Source organism: Apus apus, chromosome 26 (assembly GCF_020740795.1).
Source record: "Apus apus isolate bApuApu2 chromosome 26, bApuApu2.pri.cur, whole genome shotgun sequence".
In the NCBI taxonomy this organism is placed as follows: domain Eukaryota; kingdom Metazoa; phylum Chordata; class Aves; order Apodiformes; family Apodidae; genus Apus; species Apus apus.
In genome coordinates, this window is record NC_067307.1 from 3,494,987 (window position 1) to 3,516,144 (window position 21,158).

Consider the following 21,158-nt stretch of genomic DNA (forward strand, 5'->3'; position numbering starts at 1 on the left):
ACATGAACACACGCTCACAATAACCAATGAGTGAAGTTCACTGAAAAGCAATAAGTGGTGCTTGACAGGCAGACATTTCTCGTTTGATTTAGAGAGAGAGAAATAATAGAAAAAGCGAAAGTAAATTAAAGAGAAAGAAACTATTTTGGTTACCTTTCTCACATTTCTTTTTGGAAGCTGACGAAGGAGGAGGAATCATAGGTAATTTCATCAACTCAGCACGATTTGATTCATTCAGAAGGTAGTGGGACTTATAGGCATATGAACTGAACAGGGGGTCTGAATGATCCTGCACTACCAACCCTATACGAAACAAACAGAAAGAGATGAGTTGCAATGAAACTACCCATGATTCCATCAAGGAGAAAATAAAATAAATCAAATGAACACCTCTAATGCATATATGTGGGAATGGAAAAAAAGGATAAAATGAAGAAAAAGAAAAGTCTGACAGAAAGTTTCTTCACTAAGGAAGAGGTTGTGTTTGAAAGACTAAATTAAAATGGAACTGGGAAAACCCATCATGGATAAACTGTTTCTAAGTGGAATTTCAACTGTGCTTTTACCTTTAATTTGTACATTTACAGAAAAGCACAAGAAAAGCAACCAATTTAAGCGCTGTGTGACCCACCCTCCCCTCCCAAATTACAAAAGCAAGCTAATTTGAAGAGCTGGGAGGTGATGGTCACTACATCCAAGGTCATGCTGTTAGTCTGGGCTACAAACTGAAAAAGCAGACACTGTACACAAGAACTCACCATCCCACTTACTATAAATCTGTCTCTAGGATGTACCTATGAAAGCTTTTCCTTTACATTTGTGTAAAAAATAACCAGGGGGGTCAGTGATTCTGCAAGGCAGCAGAGAGGAAAGAACAGATGGAAGTTGTGCCCTACACCATTTGTTTGTAGCTGAAGCTTCACCAGTCCTGCCTTCCCACACTCCTGGAGCAGTCAAGCACTCTGCTCTCCCATGTGTCCTTATTTCTAACAATGTGTTTGCTTTTCTCTGTCTTTCTCCAGCAAGACAAGTTTCTCCTTGTTGCTCCAAAGGGCCAGGCAGCCCCGAGCTCCACAGCCACAGATCAGAAGCATCCAGCCAGTAACTCATGAGAAGAGCAGAGCAGCCCAGACCCAAAAGAGAAGGAAAGCTGAGCCAGCAAGACAGCCACCAATTCCTTCCCCTGGGACACAGGGAGCTGAGTGGTGTGGAGAAGCTTTCCAATGGGGTGCCTAAAGAACTGCTGTAAGGAGAATGGTGCCAGCCTACCTGGACAGTCCTCAGAGGATTCACCAAACAAGTCTGACCTACTTGTGCAGTCAGGTGAACTGTACCATGCCCAGTGAAGGTCATTCCAAGGAGGGTGAACAAGAAGTCTTAAAATATACCATATTTCAAGCACCTCATGATAAGCAGTTTGTATATTTTACAGATTGTCTCACATCTACGTTTTCCTCACTTCAGTGATGTTTTGCATCTAAATACAAAGTTTCTCCTTCTGCTATCAACTAAAACTAAGTAACTGCTCTCACATACAGGTACCCAAGTATCTCTAGAGCGTTCAGTTCGTCCTTCCCTTCTGAGCAGGCACTCCCAGTGCTCCTGCCAGAGGTGCTGTCCTCACCTGACATCCCTCATGCTGATCACTCATGACTAGACAGGACTCAATTCAACCCAGCTGGGGAGTTTGCTAAATTAAAACCTTGCACAGCCTCTGGTTGGTGCAGCACAGGGGCTCCTGACCCCAGCTGTGCCAGCAGAAACAAACCCCACAGACACTTTCTAGAAGAACAAGTACAGAATTGCTGTGAAACAGGGAGGATTCAGTCAGTTTGTAACTTCTCAAGTTCTGGTAACTAAGACTCGGAATACACAAGACAGGAAACACCATCTGTTGGGGTTCAGAGGTTACTTATATTGCCAGGAGAAAATAGACTGCTGCAGTTTCCCCTCTGATGAAGCCAGGTTCAGGTGTAAACAGAATTACTAAAGCAATGTGCAATGAAAAAAAAAAAAAAAGAAAAAAAAAAAGAAAAGCATGAGAATTCTCTTCTGCACTTCATTTATTTTTTTAGAAATAAATGCAGGTTTGCATCTTCAGCAAGCATAAGACTCCTTCACTGTAACTCAGTTTTTGAATTCTACTCCTCAATTCTGATTGCAGTGCTGTGTATACAAGATGGATGTCAAAGAGCAGGAATTCCTCTTCACAAAGCTTTTACACAGGGTCTACCCAAGAGAAGTTGGAGGCCTCTATTTTACACCTGTGTGTATCACACAGTAAGGAGCCAAAACTTGGAGAACAAATTCCCACAGAGACTCACCTTCACATGTATCTGTCACAAACCACCACAGATTTATAATCTAAGTAGGTTCCTCTATCTGATTTGGATCTTAAGGCAGCTTCTGGCACCTGCAGTAGCTGGTTTAATAAAGTCCAGCTTCAAAGACATTTATGTAGCTGTTTCGTAGCCTGCAGTGTGTTTTGAAATTACAGCTTAAAAGTGTTTTGAACTTGAGAGAAAACTAAATATTTAGGGTAAGGCCAGTGGCAGAAGCCTGCCATTGCTTTCCATCCACACCTTGGTACAAACCCAGCTGGAACTCAGATCAGCAGCAGCCCCATGGCCACCTCATGGAGCAGAGAACAGCAGGAGAAGACATCATCCCACTGCACAGAGTCCTTGACTTCAATGCTTGTAGGGGTAGAACAATGCCAAGAGACACTTCTAATCTGCCATTCGAGCCAGGAAAGATCCAAATAAATGCTTCTGTCATCAACCTAGATCTGACCCTGGTACCAGACTGACAACTGAGACAAAAACCAGAACACCAAAGTGCTGAAAATCTTCTGGAATGGCTCTACTAAGCACAGAACTGCTTTTTAATGCTTCTACTCTAGCTCTAGAAAACAAACTACTTATTTCTGTATATTTAGGTTGGGCTTTTGGACTTGGCCATTGGTTACACTGGCAATGCTCTGAGTTTGCATCCAATCTCAGTAAGCTTCATTCCACAGACACAGGCAACTGCCTTGGTTTTGCTGGTCAGAGTGGGCTTTTGTATGTATAATACTATCAACTGAAATGAAACACAAAAGACCCACAAGGCTACCTAAAATAAAAGAGCATAAAGACACACAGTGTCAGCCTGGCCTGTGTACATCTCTGCAGTGCTGGTGTGATTCACATCACACATATTCTGGCTTGGGGTGGCCCCAAAATGTTGAAATAAGCCCACAAAAGGAGAAACACTGGCTCACAACACATTCAGAGCAGCTTTTCTAAAGCTCATTCTAGAATTTATTGTTTCTCTCTGCACTTCTGGATTTTACTTTTTATATTTTATTTTAAACTTGATCCTTTGTGATAACTCCTCGATTACTTGAAAATGAGAAAAGGGGAAAAAAGGAAAAAGAGGCAGAAAGGAAATTATTCTGACAGCTTCTTTCTCCTATTCAAAGGTATTTAATTACTGCTCTGCTTGGAAATTCAAGGCAATCTTTCCCATACTAAACCTCCAAATGAATGAACACAAATGAAAACAAGTAACTTCAGGATTCATCTCCTTTTCACTTTCTTACTAGTGACTTTCAAAGCTGCTGAAAATAATATATCCAACAGAAACTTCTGAAACACTCTGTAAGGCATGTTACTATTATTAAACATCTAACCACATCAGTTTTGATTGATATTTTTTTTGCATCATGAGACTAAAGCAACTAATGCACTGAAACTTTTCAACCTGCTGTCTAGCAGAAGACTAGTGACCTGAGAACCACAAAAGTAACAAGTGGGGAAGAAAAAAAAAAAAAAAAAGGAAAATAAAAGAGAAAAGAAAACTTTGGCATATGGAAAATCCCAGCATGAAACCTGTTTATGCAGTATTACAAATATCTCTCCTTCTAAGTTCTCAAATATGATGGCAGTTATAAAGTAAAATTAATTTTTCTAGGTCATGAGTAAATCCCACCTTTTAGCCTTAAAAATGTAAACAGTTTAAAGTTTGTGAGTGGTGAAAGAATCCCCTTCTGCTTAATGGACAGTGAATAATAAATTACACAGCACCATTCCCAGCTTGCAGTGGCTGGAACTGGGGGGTCCACATCCACTTTCCCTATTGGCAAAACAAGCAGGCCTTCTGGAGACCTGTGGAGGTTCTGAACATCAAATACTACAGCCCAAAAGAGCAAGGGGAAGTCTCATGAGAACTGGTGACCAAAATAAAAATTAAAAAAAAATATAAAATCACAGGCAGTACTTAAATCCCAGAGAGCCCTAAGGGAGGAGTTCTCTATGAAATACATTATTTTTATCACTAAACTGCACAAGTGACCACAGGACTGTAAAACGGGAAGAAACAAGTGTGCTCACCTCTTGCACAAACGAAACAAAAGCCTACATTTACAGCTGATGAGGAGTGATTCCTTTTGGAATGGTTACTACAGATGAGAATGTGGGATGACACAAACAAGCTTCCTGCAGCAATACAGCCATCTCCTGAGTGATAGGCAATGGGACATCTGAAACATCTCACCATGCGACCTGTTCAATATAAATGCAGAAAAATGCACCATGTCACCCTGGAGCCAGGATATGGTAGAGAACACCACAGACAGAGGCAAGACTGACTTTGATTCCAATCTGAGTACTAGAGTAAAAAGAAACATTTACATCTTTAAAACAAAAAAAGGTTTCACAAATGTTAACTCATTTCAGAGTTTACTTGTTTTAAGTGTTTTGGTTCATTTCGAAAAGGATTCTTCTTTTCTTGAAAAACAGAATCATAGAATGCCAGGTTGGAAGGGACCTCAAGGGTCATCTGGTCCAACCTTTCTAGGTAGGAATACAGCTCAGATGAGGGCCCAGCACCATGTCAAGCTGAGTCTTAAAAGCATCTGGTGTTGGGGAATCCATCACTTCCCTGGAACGATTATGTCCATGTCCAACAGTTCTTTTAGAGAATTTTTTTTTTCTGGTGTCAATTCTGGATTTCCCCAGGAGTAACTTGCACCCATTACTCCTTTTCTTTCCCATGTAACTCCTTGTTAAAAGGGAGTCACGATCTTCTTAGGAGTCAACTTGAAGTACTGGAACATTTAAGTACTTTGAACATAATTGTTCTAAATATGTTCTAAATTATCAACTACCAACTGTCTTTGAAAAAAACCCATTCCTTGGCCTTGCACTACTAACCCGTGGCTTCCATTAAACCCAGCAACAAGAGACGATTTAATTGCTCTGGGTTTAGGTCTCTCTCAACAGTGGTCTCCAGGCCATTGGCTGTATTCCCACCCAACACAGATCATAGAATGGTTTGGGTTGGAAGGAACCTCAAAAATCATCTAGTTCCAACACTCCTGCATGAGGAGGGACACCACCCACCAGACCAGGTTGCTCCAAGCCCCATCCAACCTGCCCTTCAACACTTCCAGCAATGGGGCTGTAAGGTAACAACCTCATCAAGAGGAAAAGCCTTGCATTACGGCAGGCAGAGCTGCATTCATTGCGAGATGTCCGAGTCCCCCCTGCTGCTGGAGGCTGGCTCTGCTCTCACCTTTGCTGGCTTTGTGCATGTCCCTGTCCACGGAGCAGGCGGTGCAGCAGTGCTGGGGGCAGCGGAAGCCGCGCGGCTCGAAGAGCGCGGTGCCGAACTGCCGCACGCAGGCCTCGTGGTAGAACTTCCCACACGTGCTGACCGAGCAGCGCTTCACGTCCCTGCCGGGCAGCTTGCACGAGAAGCACGTGTGCTCTCCTGGGGAAAGGAGGAGGAAGGAAGCCCAGCTGTGACAGAAAATTCTTTGAGGTGCGGGTGATGTTAAAAAAATATTTGTATAGCCAAGAGTGATGCTGGTTTGAGCAACACAGGCTACTTCCCTGCACACAGTTCTGGTTGGAAAAGACCTTTAAGTTCATGGAGTCCAACCATAACCCAACTCTACCAACCATTAACTCAGCTCTACCAAGTCCAGTGCTTAAACCATGTTCCCAAGCACCACATCTACATGTCTCTTAAACACCTCTAGGGATGGAGACTTAACCACCTCCCTGGGCAAACGAACAGGCAGGTTGGTTACTATAACTCTCAGTAACTCTGTAATTGCTGTTAACAAAGCCCCTTATTCTGAGTACACCCTCTACAATAAATAATACCATAATAAAAACATACAAATAGAAAAACACCTTAAGCAGCTTATTTCTTGCAAAGTGAGAAATGAGAATCTGACTGCAGAGGTTAAACACAGTGATAGAACCCCAACCCCCTCCCAACAGGCACCCCATTTTTCAGGCAGGGGAACACACCGTTCTTGCACTCAGTGCAGATGAACTTCTCCTCGGGCATCACCTGGAGGCCCAGACATTCCATGTGGAAGACACTGCAGCACTCGCCCTCGCAGGACACCAAGGACTCGCCAGAGCTCTCACAGATCTGAAGGGGCAGACAGCTTGTCAGGGAACACAGGCTGCCTGACAGAGATGCTAACGACTACCTGGTGCTAATGAAGAACAGAAACTGGCTTAGAACCCTTCAGAGGTGAGACAAGGAAGGGGAATCATCCCGCATCCTGCAGCCGGCCTGGGAAGCCTCTGGGCTGAAGACAATCCCAGCTCCTTCTGTGTCCTGCTCTGCATGAGCCTGGACACAGGCAGGAAAGGCACCACAGGATCCATCCCACTCCTGGTTTTCTCACATATCTGAAGAGTGAGAGCAGCTTGTTCCCATAATGTTGACCAGGAAACTGGCCAGAAGATTCCAGGGTTTTCTCTCCAAAATATTGGAAACTTCTCACTCTGCCCTAACCTGAAAGGCCATCTGAAACCTTTGAAGGGCACAGAAAAAGGCATCTACTCGTTCTACTTAAGCCAGCAGGTTTTGCCTTGCTCAAAACCACTTCCTAGGTTTTGAGCTTTCAAGCACACAGGAGGGATTATGAATCATTTCCAGAGCAGAAAAGCTCCCAAAAGCCTTGATATTCTATCTGAGACATCATATCATGAGGCATGGTTAAAACAAAGTAGTGTAATTTGAAAAGTCTGTCAGCTCAAAGTAACAGAAGTGGACAATACATCTTCAGCATTCACTTCTTTCCAGCACCATCACTTACCTGACAAACTGTGTCTTTTTTATTCGTGCCAGTTCCTCTCCTGGATAAGCTGGAGTCTACAGACTGCACATCAGAAGCGTCAGCGTCGGCAGTAGCTGATGGGCTGTCTGAACGTTTTCCAAAACTACCCTACAAAGAGGAAAAATCCAAGGCACTCAAACAAGACACTTCCAAAGCACAGCTACATCCTGAAAAAAACAGTCAGGTCATCCCTGATTCAAACATCATTCAACACAAGAGATTCAAAGGTCCCTGGAAGCTGCTGCACTTCATTACACCGGCACAAGGAGTCCTGCCTTTTGACACATCTTTTACCTGTACAAGCAAAACCCACAGATTTCTATTTTACTTTTTCCAGGCACCTCTCAAATTTACATTGAAATGCAGCAGCATCCCCCAGTTCCCAAAGAATCCAACAACCTTCCAAAGAGCAAACAGAGCTGTTTTGCCAGACAAAGAAGCAGGATAATTTGTAAGGAGAGCATGTATCAATGCAATGGGGTGGGTTAGAAAGAAAAGGACTAGAGTTTATTTTTTACACAGTAACACATGAAATTTGCAGACTGTGCTTGTACATCTAGCAACCTGCAACTGAAAAGTCCATTCTACTAAGATGAAATGAACAAGCAGCTGTGAGAAACAAGAAGCCTTTACCTGCACATCATTGAGTCCTCGTGAATCTGAGTCAGATGTATCCCTGTAAGCTGAGCTGGTCAGTTCCACGTCAGTCGAGGCACGACTCCTTTTCTTCAGGGGTTTACAGGAATCTGAAATCTCGCTGGCACCTTAACACAACATACTGAAATTAGTTTTAATATATGTTCTCAGCTTTTTTCTTGAAATTAATAAAGGAAACAGGAAGATGAGAGGTAGCCTAAAACTGTACTTCGTTCGCTAGCCTTAATTTTCAGTTTGCAATTTTGCTACTAGTTTAATTCTCCCTGAAAAGCCAGTTAAATGAAAACCACCTTAGGAAGATCTTTTGACAAACTTCTGACAGTCCTAAAATAATGGGGGAAGCTACTGAACTGTCTGTAACAGAGGATAAACCTTTAGGTTACTGCTTCATCATTCATCTTTAAATGATGGCTAAGCAAAGACTTTTTATGTCCAGAAGAAGGACTTACAGTTTGTGCTCACAGCACGCTAACAAACACTATTTTTCCAACTAGCAATGCACAAATAAGCAAACAGCAACAAATCTTCAGAAAACCCTCCTCAGAAATTAAGACCAGCATCTAACATGTTCATCACCAAGACCTCTGCACTTTACACAGAACTAAAACCATGGCTGAAGTGTGATGAGCCAGGAACTCTTAATTCAGTTTATTTTCATATGTAACTCACCTTTCTGCAATCCTGTCTTCACTGCTGTCAGTGGAACCATTTCAACCTGTTTGAATAGGAAAATCCAGAGTTAAAACCAGAGGAATTTTTCTCCCTAGTATTAAAAAGAAAACATTCAAGTTTAAGCCATTAGCATCTCTGAACCCAGACGGAGTCTGCCATCCCCTCCTCAGGGTGAGCCTTCTTGTCCTGGGGATTCAGTCCTAGCTGCCTATGCTGAGTGCCAGCAGCCACAGCAGCCACCCGTGCACTGCCCAGGTCCTTCCACTGGCTCCCTTTGGGCACGAAGATGACAGGGAATCTTTATCCGTGTCCAGCAGGCAGGAGCGGGGCTTGTTTTGGCAGCCAACCCTGATCTTTTGCACAACCCCACAGCTCTGGACGCACGAGTTCCCCTCAACAGGCAGGACATGGAGGGTTTAGTGAGGTCCTGGATGGGTGGCCATGGTGGCACGGCCACCACCAAGCCCTGCAGCCCCTGGCCCAGCCTTCCCACTGTCTGGAGCCCTGCAAGGCACTGGGGGCTGTGCTCAGCCTTGCAGAGCTCCCGACAGCTGGAACTCCAGGGCAGGACACACTTAAGCAGACAAGTTTAGGATCTTGCAAAAGCACTTCAAGTTCTCCAGCCTACATCAGGAGGACAAGTTCAGAAACTGTTCTGCCAATGTACAGGTCACACCTGAGAACTTGGCGACTGGATGGTACTTAAGAGAAGAAAGTTGTTGCCTAAAATCCTGTTTTTAAGGTTAAGAATTACATTTCTTTACAATGTGGTTACATATGCATGTAGAAACACATTTAGTAAATATTTAAGGATTAATCTATAATTTTTTTAAAAAATATTTTATTTTGTTGTACAATAGGTAAAAACATACAATAGAAGGATTTGTATAGGATACATTTCGTAATACAAATATAAAATCTAAACAATCACTTTTATTTCTCCACTAGTCACTGTAACAGTAGCATTAACATTTTCTTTTTCCCATTAATTGTACTCGTTCCAGTTATAATTTTATACCAAGTTGTTGCAGACTAATTTGGGAATCAGTTGCAAGAAAACTTGACTTTGGGTAACAAATATTGTTGCATAATTGTAAGTTAGTAATTTTTTTTTCTCTTTTTAAATATAACTTAATACATTCAAGGTTATGTGCATTACAGTGCACCTGTGTTTAATTTTTAGTCCCATACTTTTCCTGAGAAAAGCACTTTAATGTTCATAGTCTTTGTCAGCTAGATAATGTAAGCAAGCAAAGCTAACTGGGATCCTTGAAGTTCATATTGTTGGTTCTTATACCTTTGTTAAATTACAAAACATTTACAAACATAAAATAACTCATTTGAAAACAGGGAGGTTGCAACACCTCCTGACAAGAGGCTGGAGGGACTATGTCAGGCCTCTTATGCCCAACATTTAAGTTGCTTTAAAGTTTCAACAAGAAACTTTTATCTAGAGTTGGAGCTTTCTTCTGCTGAATTCAGCTGTAGATGCTAGAGCATCAAAAAAAAGCCAGAGAAAAAAGAAACGCAACTGGAACTGGGTCCACTTTCAATCTCTGAAGTGAATGAAGTGCAAAACAAAGCATAAAGGGCAAAGAATAAATTAGAGAGATAAAAACAATTTTTCCCCTTCCCATATAAATCTTTAGCCTGACTGTCCCTTTTAAAAATTCTCACTGGTAAAATCTATACTATGAAACATTTTATATAAAAAAATCTCAGGTTTCAAGTGGAGAGGCCCCTGAAGGGTGAAAACCAACCATGTAAGGAAAAGAACCAACAACTTCGACCATCTTGTTAGAAAAGTGTATTCAGGTTTTAATACTAATGTCCATCCACTGAACTTCCCTGCTCATTTCCACACAGAATTTGTTATAATTTTTTTTTTTAAAGCAACAACATTTGTCTGCCTGACATCCAGATTAAAGGAATGCCCTGTACATGTTAGATCTACTTAAGGAAAAAAAAGAACCCTTGTATCCCAGAAGATCTGTTTTGCTGATGTCTGCCAACATAAAAGTCTGACTATTCATCCTTAAGTGAAATAATTCTTAAAGTCCATTTTCAAAAGTGGTCAGATTAATCAGTCTAACTTCATTTGAAAAACAAAACCTCAATACAAACCAGCAGCTAAATCAAGAGCAAAAGGAAGGAACCTGGTGGCAATTCCATCAAATAGAAATTACTGAAACAAGATCATTTTGCTCAGAACAGAAATCTCAGGGTAAACATGGCAGGTTCGTTAGGAGTCTTGCATCAGTGAGTTCCCATTTTCCATAGCCTGACTGACACTGTGAAGATGCCAGTAGCAGAGTCACAGCAATGGCATCGACAGGGGGATTTCATGGAGGATAGTCCAAAACGAAACCCGATGGGGAAAAATGGAGAAAAATAAAAAGGCACCAATATAAGCCACAACATTTATGAATACAATATATTTTAACTCTCTACATGGAGGAAGCCAACCTGCTCCTTTTTGATCTTCTTCTTTGGCACAACTTCAGTGGATTTCTCAGACTCTGAGCGGGTTCGAATCGATCTTCTCTGTTGCTTCTTTTCTACAGAACCTGAAGAAGGAAAAAGGTTTCCATTATATGATTCCTTGTATTTCTGAGGTACAGCAAGAAGCTCAACACCAAATCAACAGATAAATTAATGAAACCAAGACTTTTTCCTCTTTTGAATGTTTTATTTTTCAATTCAGTTCCAAGCTATTTGCCAACTGGTGCTGTGGCTGCAGACAACACGTTCTGATTCCATAGACAGATCAGCTTCAGAAAAAGACACCAGTAACAGAGTGAACAAAAAGCTGGGATCCAGTTTGTGGCAAACATTTCCATGACACACCTCTTAGGCACAGTCTTCACTTGGGTTAATATTTAACCACACAGTCCATCTTTGGTGTTTATGGGAAGGTATCCACAAGCAACTTCTTGAACTAAAACAAGCTAGAGATTTGAGACACAAAACACAGCTTCCACGTTTTCACTCAAAACCTCAGTCCTGTGTCCCTGCTGCAGGGAAAGAGCCTCTCTTAGAACTGACTGACACAAAAACTTACAGCAAGAACCAGGCTGTAGCATGTGCCATCAACATGAAATCTGGACGCTCAACTGAAGATTGCGAGAGGTGAAGAAAAACTCACAAACAGAAGCAGTGATTGTGATGTGTTAATATCATTAATGAAAGTGAAAAACAAGTTTTTGAAAATAATTACCATGGAAAACAAACTGATTAATGAAGGTTATTGTGACATTTCAAGAGATGAAGCTGGAGCTACTGCTTTTCTGACATCTAAGACTGGCAAAACCAGAAGTCCTTTCTAGGCTACAGTACATCCAGAAAGGGCACAATGAGAGACAAGATTGACCACCACGTGTCACTTGGGAAACACAACAAACACACAGAGTTGTGCTGACAGAAAACTGGGATTTGAAGACTATCTGTTGTGAAACATCCTCCTTGTTCTTCAGTTTTGATAGTTTCACTTAGACAACGTAAAATATTATTCTTCCAAGCAAAAATACAAATTCTTGGGGTCAGGAATTAGCTCGCAGTGCCAGAAAGATACACTGTTAGGAGCTGTAAACCTGTGCTGTCTTGTTAGGAGACCAAAATACCCCAAGAGATGGGCAGATGCTCATCAGACACTGAAAACAAGCCTTTCCCAAGGACTTCAGGAAAAAAACATATAACCAAAATTCCTCCCGATAAATGGGATGAGCATTTTTATCAAGGCTGCGTGGCTCAGGAATATCTCAGTAACTGAACTCTCCCTGAAGAAGCAATCGTTTTACAATAACTGTATTTCTGAGGGTGAAAAATTGTTTTTCTTCAAGGGAAAAAAGTTTTACAGCACATGAACCAGTTAATAATAGCAATGAGTTACTAATAATTGAAAATTACTAACTCAGGTCAACACCATCCATGTTAGCACTCAGATCCAGTGAGTCACATCCTCAGAGACACACACACAGCTATGAGGGATCTTGGCACTCAAGCCAGGCGCCATCTTTTATCACCTTTCTGTTTGCACAATATCCTCTGAAACAACTGCAAGTAAATTTCAGCAAGTATCACCAAACAGTTAATGAACCCAACAGTGGATATTCTCCCTGTGCTGCCCCGCTGTAGTAAGGGAAATAAGATGCCAGCCCTGTGCCAGAGGAGGAACTCCACAATCAAACACTGGCTGCAAGCAACACTGATCAATGCAACGGGCACTCCTCCTCTTCCCGCTCTCCAGGGATCCAGTGCATCACCTCCACAAAGCTCCTATCCCGTCTTCGTGCAAACTTTGGTCCAGAGTTTCAGGACAGATTCCAGAATCTACCTTGCTACTGGCCAGGCCAGGCCATTCCTGTTTCAGCTGCATGTGGAGACCAGAGGCACTAGGAATTCTCTCAGGTGCTGTCTTACTGTCAGATTTCAAGTTACAGGCTCATTTTCCCGGCATTATGGAACTCTGGATATCTAACTGCAGGATATCAGTAAGGACTCCCGGTCATTGTGTGAATACTTTACCGTGAAGGTACTCTGACGTTCCGGTCACCTTACATTTGAAAAAAGGGCTTCGCAGTTATGTTCCATGAGAGGGGACCAATAACTGTCTGGACTTTGGAAATGGCTTTGAAAGTGACTGTTTGGAGTGTATACGGAAGTAAAGCTCATGCACTCTATAGGGTGTTACCAGGTGGAGTTTTACGTATCCAAAAAACCTAAGAAAATGAAAAAAGAGAGGCTCAGAATTCTCACCCCCCTATATCTGAAGAGCCATTGTGAAGGTGAAGCCTTTAGTTCCCAGCTGAGAGAAAAAACACAGCGACCACCTCTGCTGCTGCAAGGCAATGCAAGGAGCAAATGCTGGAAAAAACTGAAGAAGCTACAGCAACTCACACTGGCAAGAAGAGCCACTGTCAACAGCAGCAGAGGAAACCCCACTGGCACCAGACTGTCCAAGTACTCAGCCTGCACTGCCAAGTCCCTAGATACAGTCCATAAGACTGTGCATATAAAAATAAATCATCCTAAAAACTATACAAGTCCAAAAAATGAAGAGTGTCTGCAGAGGACAGAGCTCCCAAGCGTGCTGACCACTGAGGTTTTTGATCTAGAGTCTCATTTATTATAAGTTTGGAAATGGAGAAATAACCAGACAGATGGAGAACTAAAGCAGAAGTGACACTTGGCAGCATTGTGAGACTGTCTCAAGAAGAGAGGAGGGGGTTTTAACATGTACTGTAAAAACTCTTCCATCTCTATTTGTTTCCACACCATGAGCATTTGTACATCCCACTGGGAGAGAAAATCAAGGTGTTCTGCTACAACCTAAAATTTACTTTTATAAACTCAATGTAAAAGTATGTTTGAGACTACACCAAGGGTATGATTACAAGCACAGTAACAAACACGCAATGCTGAGTGGATTGTACACGGCCTGTACAAAACCTGTGGCTGAAAAACAGAAGCCACTAGTGGGACTGGAGGAACTTGAAAAGCTCTTGGGTTCAGGATGACTCAAAACTGTCCCTTCTCAGGAACCTCTGTTGTTACACCAAAGGGCATCCAGCTCCTTTTGAGGATGATGAAAGGACACACAGCAGATAAGTTTCTGCTGGTGGGGAAAAATCCCTCAATCCCTTGGAAGAAGTCCCCTTAGCTGCTTCTCAAAAATCAAAACATAAAAAGAACGTTCCAAGTCTAGAAAGCACTCATCCCACTTATCCTCCTCATTCTTCTCTATGACTGTAGTACAAATTAAACTTCAAATAGTGTGTTCCAGGCTTTCCCTTTTCAGTCTCAAGCTCCACTGCTTGCTTCAACAGTTCCTCTCCCTCAGACATAACACTTCCAACCTTAGTGCTTTATGACAGGGCCCCTAAAATGCCTTCAGAAGGCAAGTGCCCTCTCATTTTGCTGATGGATTTAGATGAAGCACTTAAAAAAAAAAAAATCACTATCCTTTACAAAGGTCATGTAGGAACTTGACAACAAAGTCTAGGGAAGCAGCCATCCTGGTTCAGAGCCACTCCTTACTGAACTATGCCACTTCCAGACTCCTTGATCCCAGCTGTTGTATTTTACGCTGGGTGCCAAAATCCATTCCAATACTCTAACACACATCCAGTGTGTTGTCTTCTAAAACAAGTTGCCATCTGCTCTCCACCAGGCATCCGTCCTTCTAACATGGTGGCTTAGACACTGTGTGTTGCAGACACTAGAAGTTCAGAGGCCAAACAGCTAATCCCACCACAGAGACACCCTGCGCTTCTCAAGCACCTGGGCTCGGCGCGTGTGACATGAGCCACACCTGGTACAACTATCATGCAAACAGAAAGATGTTAATAATCATCTTTAGCTAACGAGACAAGATTTGGTATCTGAATTTAAATGCTAGATGGCAGAGAAGGATTCTGCAGTTCTGCCTACCTGTTGACCCAGAAGTTGTTTCAGGAGAGGACACGTTTTGCACTGCTGCTTTTTCGTTTCTCTGGTTTGATGAAGAATTAAGTTTCTCTTGCCCCTTGACGCTTATTTCTGTTTTGTTACCAACTCCCTTGAAATGAAAAAGAAGAAAATATTCTCTTAACCTACTCAGGTATGCATTGTTGCCAACAAGCATACTGATCTACTCTTAAGTCTAAGAGAAACATCCCATGCTCTTCAATGCAACACACACACAATGGTATCTACTACTCAGCTGCTTCCTTGCAGAACTTTCCATCCCTCTCAATCTCCCCTTACACACAAGTTAAAAAAAAAAAAATAATAAAAAAATCCAGACTTTTCTAAACATTACCTTCTCTCTAATGTTTAGGATGAAATAAATACCCTCCAGGTAGAGAGGCAGAAGGAGGCAGAGAAATAGTCCTAAACCTTTTCCTTACACTGACTGTGAGAAGCTGCTGTGCACCTGAAGGAAGCTAGGAGGCAGAACTCATTTTAAAAGTCTGTTACACAACACGTAGTTATTACTTTTTAACACATTATTAGCAGTTTTGTCATCTCATCCATTCCCCACAATTTTAAGATTTACAGAGAATTGCTGGATTGCTTCAACTCAGAAGCTGAGATTAATCAGCTTTAACATTTTGAATGTGTTACGAACAAAAACATGGAGAAGCTCCTCTGCCACCAGTCAAGTGGCGACTGCCAGAGACTTCTGGGAGCACTGAAACTAAGAGGTCAGTGCACTAAAGGATTCTGTTGTCACATCCATCTTTTGTTAGGTTTGGTCTCTCCAACAGAAGGAACATGAATGGTGGACACAAGTTTAAGCTCCACAGCAAGATATTTATGAACAAAAGAGGAGCTACTGCACAAGGGACATACCTTCGTGGAATAAACAAACTGATCGATGAGTTTTCCATCCCCAGCAGCATTCTGAAGGGCAAAAACCTGTTCAATTTTAACAACTGGAGACATGTTACATTTTTGAAGGTCCAAGTTGTGCATGGTGATTGAGGCAGGTAAGGATTTCCGAGCTGCAGCCGTTTTCCAGGCGATTTTGACGGGAGGTGGCTCCTCCTCCTCCAGGCTGGCCTGTCTCCGCTGGCTCTGCCTGCGCCCCTCGGCGCTGGAGGGTGACGCTGCCCCCGGCTCGGCGGGGTCCGGCTGGCTGCTCAGGGCTGGCTTGGGCCGGCGGCTCTTCTTGGTCTCCGATTTGGAAGCAGCAGTCTTTTTGGCTTTGGACAAAGCCTCCTCTGGCTCTTTGTCTATATAAATGAAGGTGTATTGTTCTATCCTTTCTTCCCGAGTCATTTTCAGTGCTTTCTCAGCATGGGCAATACCAATGTCCCACTGAGCGCGCTCCCTTTGTGGCCTTGGTTTGCGAATCTTAAGGAACAAAGACAAGCAGCTAATTACACTGAAGATTTTGCCACGTTTAGCACTTAAAATGCAACCCTGAGATCCTTTAAATCTCTCAGGCAGCAGATTTAAGTTTGCTCTCCATTTACAGGGTATTTTTGAAAGGTGGACAGTGAATCCCCTACGCAGAGCACAAGCAGATACTCCAGGCTGGAACATCACAATTAAAAAGCATCTGCCCTGAGTTACAACTTCAGTGGGGATACGAAAAGGCAGCATTCAAGCCTGTAATTCTATTATGAGACACATAATTAATCCTAGTTTATCTTCTTTTAAAATCCTCCTTAATTTTCTATAAACAGTTTTTTTCTTCCACATGACTATTTTGATTAGCATAAACATTGACTGAAGTACAGTCTGCACAGTAACTCCTGTAGGTAGCACTTCCTTTCCAATAAAACCATGGAAAAGAACATACCCACTAGTATCAGGGGCTCAAAGAATGTCCCGTATAAACCGTATTTTCCAAATAACAGGTTGATACTGAACACACTGTTGACTGTTTTTATTCAGTACGTGCAGGACGACTGCCATCATGAGGAGCTGGCAAAGTAGGGTCAGCTACCAAAAAGTCACAAGAGTATGGACACATTTTTGGTACCTTTGCAAAAAAACACTTCTGCCAGTGAAACACGGACAACCCTTTACAGGGTAAAGGACTCTGCAGTGTCAGAACTGCCCCACCAGAGTTCCACTTACATAGGCACTGCAAGCACCCTCTAGACACATAGTGCTCCCCATACCTTCTGTTTCTCAGAGTGGTTGCTGGCTTGCTTAGCAGCCTCAGCCAGTAACTGCTCATACTGTTTGTGTCCTTTGTACTCTCGGACCCGCTTCTCGTGCACCCACGCCCTCTCTGGCTGGTTGCTAAAGAACTGAACGTGGTATTCACGGGCACCTGGAAATGAAAAACTCTAGTGAGTGGTTTTACCAACATCCCTTTGCTGGCTTAGCTTCTGCTTTCGTCCTCCACATCACTCAATTCCTGCAGCTGGAAGTACCCAAGTAAAGTTTAGAACTAAGACAGGCCTAGGTTTAGAACAGTTTGAGGTGGGAAGAGAAGCACACCCTGCCCACACTGAACACCCTCACACGTATCAGAATCTTCTCATAAACACATTGACTAAAGAACAGTGGGAGTGTCTGTGCACAAGCCTAAATTGCACAGGCTCATCTGTAGAGGTAATTTAGTAAGTAGTTTGATGCTTTTTAGAAATCGTCCTGTTCAGCATCCACACAAGCAGAATTCCTCCCGCAAAGGCCATTCAAAGACAAAGTATTCTCCATAAAGGAACAACTACAAACACTTGATGCATTCTGGCAAAGACCTTCCCCTCTTACCTCTTGTATTAATTTTGGTATGAACATCAAGCTGTGGATCACATGAAACCATGCAAGGCCACCACGGGTACGTTCCCACCTTGGACCAAACCAGATCGCCAACCTGAAACTTGACATCATGGGTGACTTGAGTTGGAAGGGAGGGCAGGAGCTGCTGGACCTACAAAGAAGTGCAAGCTTCAAGCCACAGAAGAGAACTCAGTGCATGGAGAGACACGAACACCATCCATGGGACTTGTTCTTTCAGGTATCCCTGAGGTTTTATAATGCAACACGAGATAAATGTTTCTTAGAAACATGACAGCAAGGAGCTCCATGCAGCTGGGATTCACACACCGTGGTCACTGACTAACCAAGAGACACAACAGCAGCCTCCACCACCCCCCCAGAGTGTCTCTGTTGATGGAGAATGTTGGTTTTGGGATAAAGCAAAAGCAATAAAGTAAATGCAGTACAACAAGAGATGCTCTGGTGCAGTAATGATTATTAAGAATTCAAAGAATTGGCAATTGATTTATCTGACAAATTAAAGAGTCCATGTAATAATTAGCCCCAAAATAGTAACAAACTAGAAGTTCAAAGTGTTAATCAGTACAAGTACTAACCGGGGCTTCCTCCAACACTGTATCTTCTCTTGGCCTTTCTGACAGCATGCCAAGCCTCTCATTTGGTCTCTAGGAAATGGGTAACAATGAAGAGAAAAAAGGAAAACAAACACAAACAAGGTAAGGGGACAATAAAACAAACAAATAAAAAGCATAATAATGAAACCAGGCAGAAAAAAATAATTCACCGAGAGAAAGGCAACCATGAACCCAGAAAATATGAACATGACAACTCCTCATGCCCAGTTCAAAACACTGTAGCATCACAACCAATAAATGACTTTTTTCCCCCTACACTGTTTACATCACCATCATACCCATGGAAAACAATCTTCTCCTGTAACAGGTAATGGAAGAAACAAACTTAGGGACATTAAACCCAAATAACTTTCTACTCAATTAATACACAACTTCAGAGAAACAGAGAAGAACATGTGAATGGTACCCACAGTGACATGATGAGTGTCACTGCAGACCAGTTATTTGCAAAAACTGCATTGCAAGAATCACATTAAGAACACAATATGAAAACTGTAAAATCAGTGTTAAATTGCGTACAGTTGACAATTATACTTGGAGGATCAAAAGTCAACAACATAAATCCTACAGGACATTTGAAAGCCAGGCTGAGGCACGCAGTCTCTCTTGGCAGAGTAGGATAAGGGAAGGTTTTGAGAGAAGAGGGATCATCATTGAGCAGAAGCCACCAGTGGAATGGCTGTGATAGGGAGTGTGATGGCAGCAGGTGGGAAGATAAGAGCTGGGCCCATCTAAACTTGTGCCTATCTTCTGAGACAGAGGCAGACACTTGCTCTTACTAGAGCGGAGGAAAAGTCTTTAGTTAGAGGAGCAGCTTATTCTTCAAACAAGTACTGAGAGCTAAAATTCAATGTTTTCATAACATTTCCATTTCAGATCAGTCTTACAAGTACGAATGTCCCCCCACAGCCAGTGGGTTTCCACAGATTAGTGTGGGAATGATCACCCTGCTTTCTAACAGTCCTGCTGAGTCTACTTGTAAACCAACTGTTATACCACAGATTTTGTTTGTTCCTGTAAGGTGATCCCAAGTGACAAGTCTCCCACCATTCATATCAAGGATGACAAAGTGCACGCAATGAATGTACATAAAGATGAAACCATGCAGTGGAAAGCCAAGAGGTGGGAGGATGAACCTGCAACTGCCCTGGACAAATCATAACAAAAACCACTAACACTGCTCATGTCAGAGGGCTCTACTGTCTGAAACAAGGGTTATTAACATGACGGACTGTATTGCGACATCATCTTTGGAAAAGGAAACTGAAGCTACAGGACAAAAGCCAGACAAAGCTTCCTGGTGAATTCTGGATGACACAAATGAGCTGGAGCTTGGAATCTGCAAGGCAAGATTTTAGTTCAATCTGGGAAAGACAGACAGAAGATTAAGTTCTCATAACAGCCAAGTAACACCAATTAAACAGAGGGAGAGGGACAGAGTAGAACCAGAGTCCCTGGTAAGAAGGACAAAAGGGAAAGGCAAAGCTGACAGCTTGATGTGGGGATGAGGAAAGACAGGCAAAGAGGCCAGAAAACTTGGATAAAGACCATGTCCTTAGCTGAACTCTGAAAGAACCAAAGGTTCTTTCACTAAGGTTTGATTTCAGTTAAACTTGGGGGATAAGTGCATGATGACAGCAGCAAACAAAGGACAGGTGGACAAACAACACAGGAGCAGCAGAGGCATCCTAATTGGATAGTCTGTTTCAAGTTTGCACTACAATGTTTATTAAACTCTTACTGAGCTTTATGAGTCAACCATGGTGATCAAGTTTAGTAGAAGCTCAAAATCTTGATACATCACCACCCTGACCTCTGGAAGAGGTCCATTTACCAGAAGGGAGATAGATGTAACAGTTACAAAACTTGTAAATATTCCTGGTCAGGGCTTTTTTTGTGCGAGTTTGTGTGAAAAATCAGCAAGTCTTCCATTAAAAATAACAACAACTTTATCAAGGGTAAGATCCTGCTGTACCAGATCAGAGTCCTTATCCCTACAGGACAGGATCTTCTCGAGACCTACCAAGAGTAGCAGGTATCAAGGGCTGTCACAGGGACTTACATGAAACTCAGCCAGATACTGGAACAGCCCAGCCATGTCTGGCCTGGCCTGATATGGCAACTTCCCCGTCCCTGGCACTCACCACTCCTCTCTCTGCTACCCTTCCCCTCAGACTGGAACACACAGAAACCAGCAGCTCAGAGCTGGCAGGAAGAAGCAAGAGAAAAGGAAACAGAAGTACTGAAGTGACTTAAAGACCGGAAGAAAAGAGTGGCTGAGAGCACCACAGCCCAGTGATCTGTTTCTGCTTCCTGGAATCCAAGTTAAAACACCACCCCAGATACACACCCTGTGTGGTACAACCATGCTACAAAACCTGACAGAAACAGTAACAAACATCAATACTGAATTTTCCCAAAGTTTTCCAGGTCAAATGGTACTTCTAATTTGCCTATTGGTTTGGGAATACTCATTTCTACTGGCTCCTATATATGCTACACAGCTCTTGGGTTTTATACATCGTCATGGTAATTGGAATATTTTTCAAAAAGGAATTAAAAGCTGCAGTGCTGAACACTCCAAGTAACCTGACTCTCCACTGACCAGCCCAGCCTTATTTTGAGAGGCACTCTGAGGAATGTGGACGCTTGGATGCTTTTGGCCAAAAGCTTCACGTTCAACACTATCTGAAAGAAGTAAACTCTGAACATGTCAGGCACTAAACAATATTAAAACATAATATAGAACCTTTTCTAACATTTATTTTTTACCTGCAGTCTTTTCACCAAAACTGGGTTATCCCAGAAATGCAGCTCCTAGCAACCTAATATCTGACAAGTAAAATCAA

General features: G+C 42.5%; 1 protein-coding gene across 8 annotated transcripts in view; it reads right to left on the bottom strand.

The window, feature by feature from the left end:
* Positions 1-21,158, bottom strand: part of NSD3 (nuclear receptor binding SET domain protein 3) — a 42,745-nt gene that overhangs the window by 10,543 nt on the left and 11,044 nt on the right. For 5 of the 8 annotated variants that reach the window (XM_051640660.1, XM_051640658.1, XM_051640659.1 and 2 more), the window contains exons 3-15: positions 18,271-18,339; positions 17,666-17,825; positions 17,068-17,222; positions 15,788-16,291; positions 14,885-15,011; positions 10,922-11,022; positions 8,453-8,498; positions 7,760-7,890; positions 7,106-7,234; positions 6,303-6,429; positions 5,557-5,754; positions 4,374-4,544; positions 154-303 (exon numbers count right to left, since the gene is read on the bottom strand). In XM_051640660.1, the coding sequence (XP_051496620.1) occupies positions 154-303; positions 4,374-4,544; positions 5,557-5,754; positions 6,303-6,429; positions 7,106-7,234; positions 7,760-7,890; positions 8,453-8,498; positions 10,922-11,022; positions 14,885-15,011; positions 15,788-16,291; positions 17,068-17,222; positions 17,666-17,825; positions 18,271-18,339 (2,068 nt within the window). Of the gene's footprint in view, positions 1-153; positions 304-4,373; positions 4,545-5,556; positions 5,755-6,302; positions 6,430-7,105; positions 7,235-7,759; positions 7,905-8,452; positions 8,499-10,921; positions 11,023-14,884; positions 15,012-15,787; positions 16,292-17,067; positions 17,223-17,665; positions 17,826-18,270; positions 18,340-21,158 lie in introns of those variants that run through there. The other 3 variants (XM_051640661.1, XM_051640662.1, XM_051640665.1) reach the window with 3 other exon arrangements.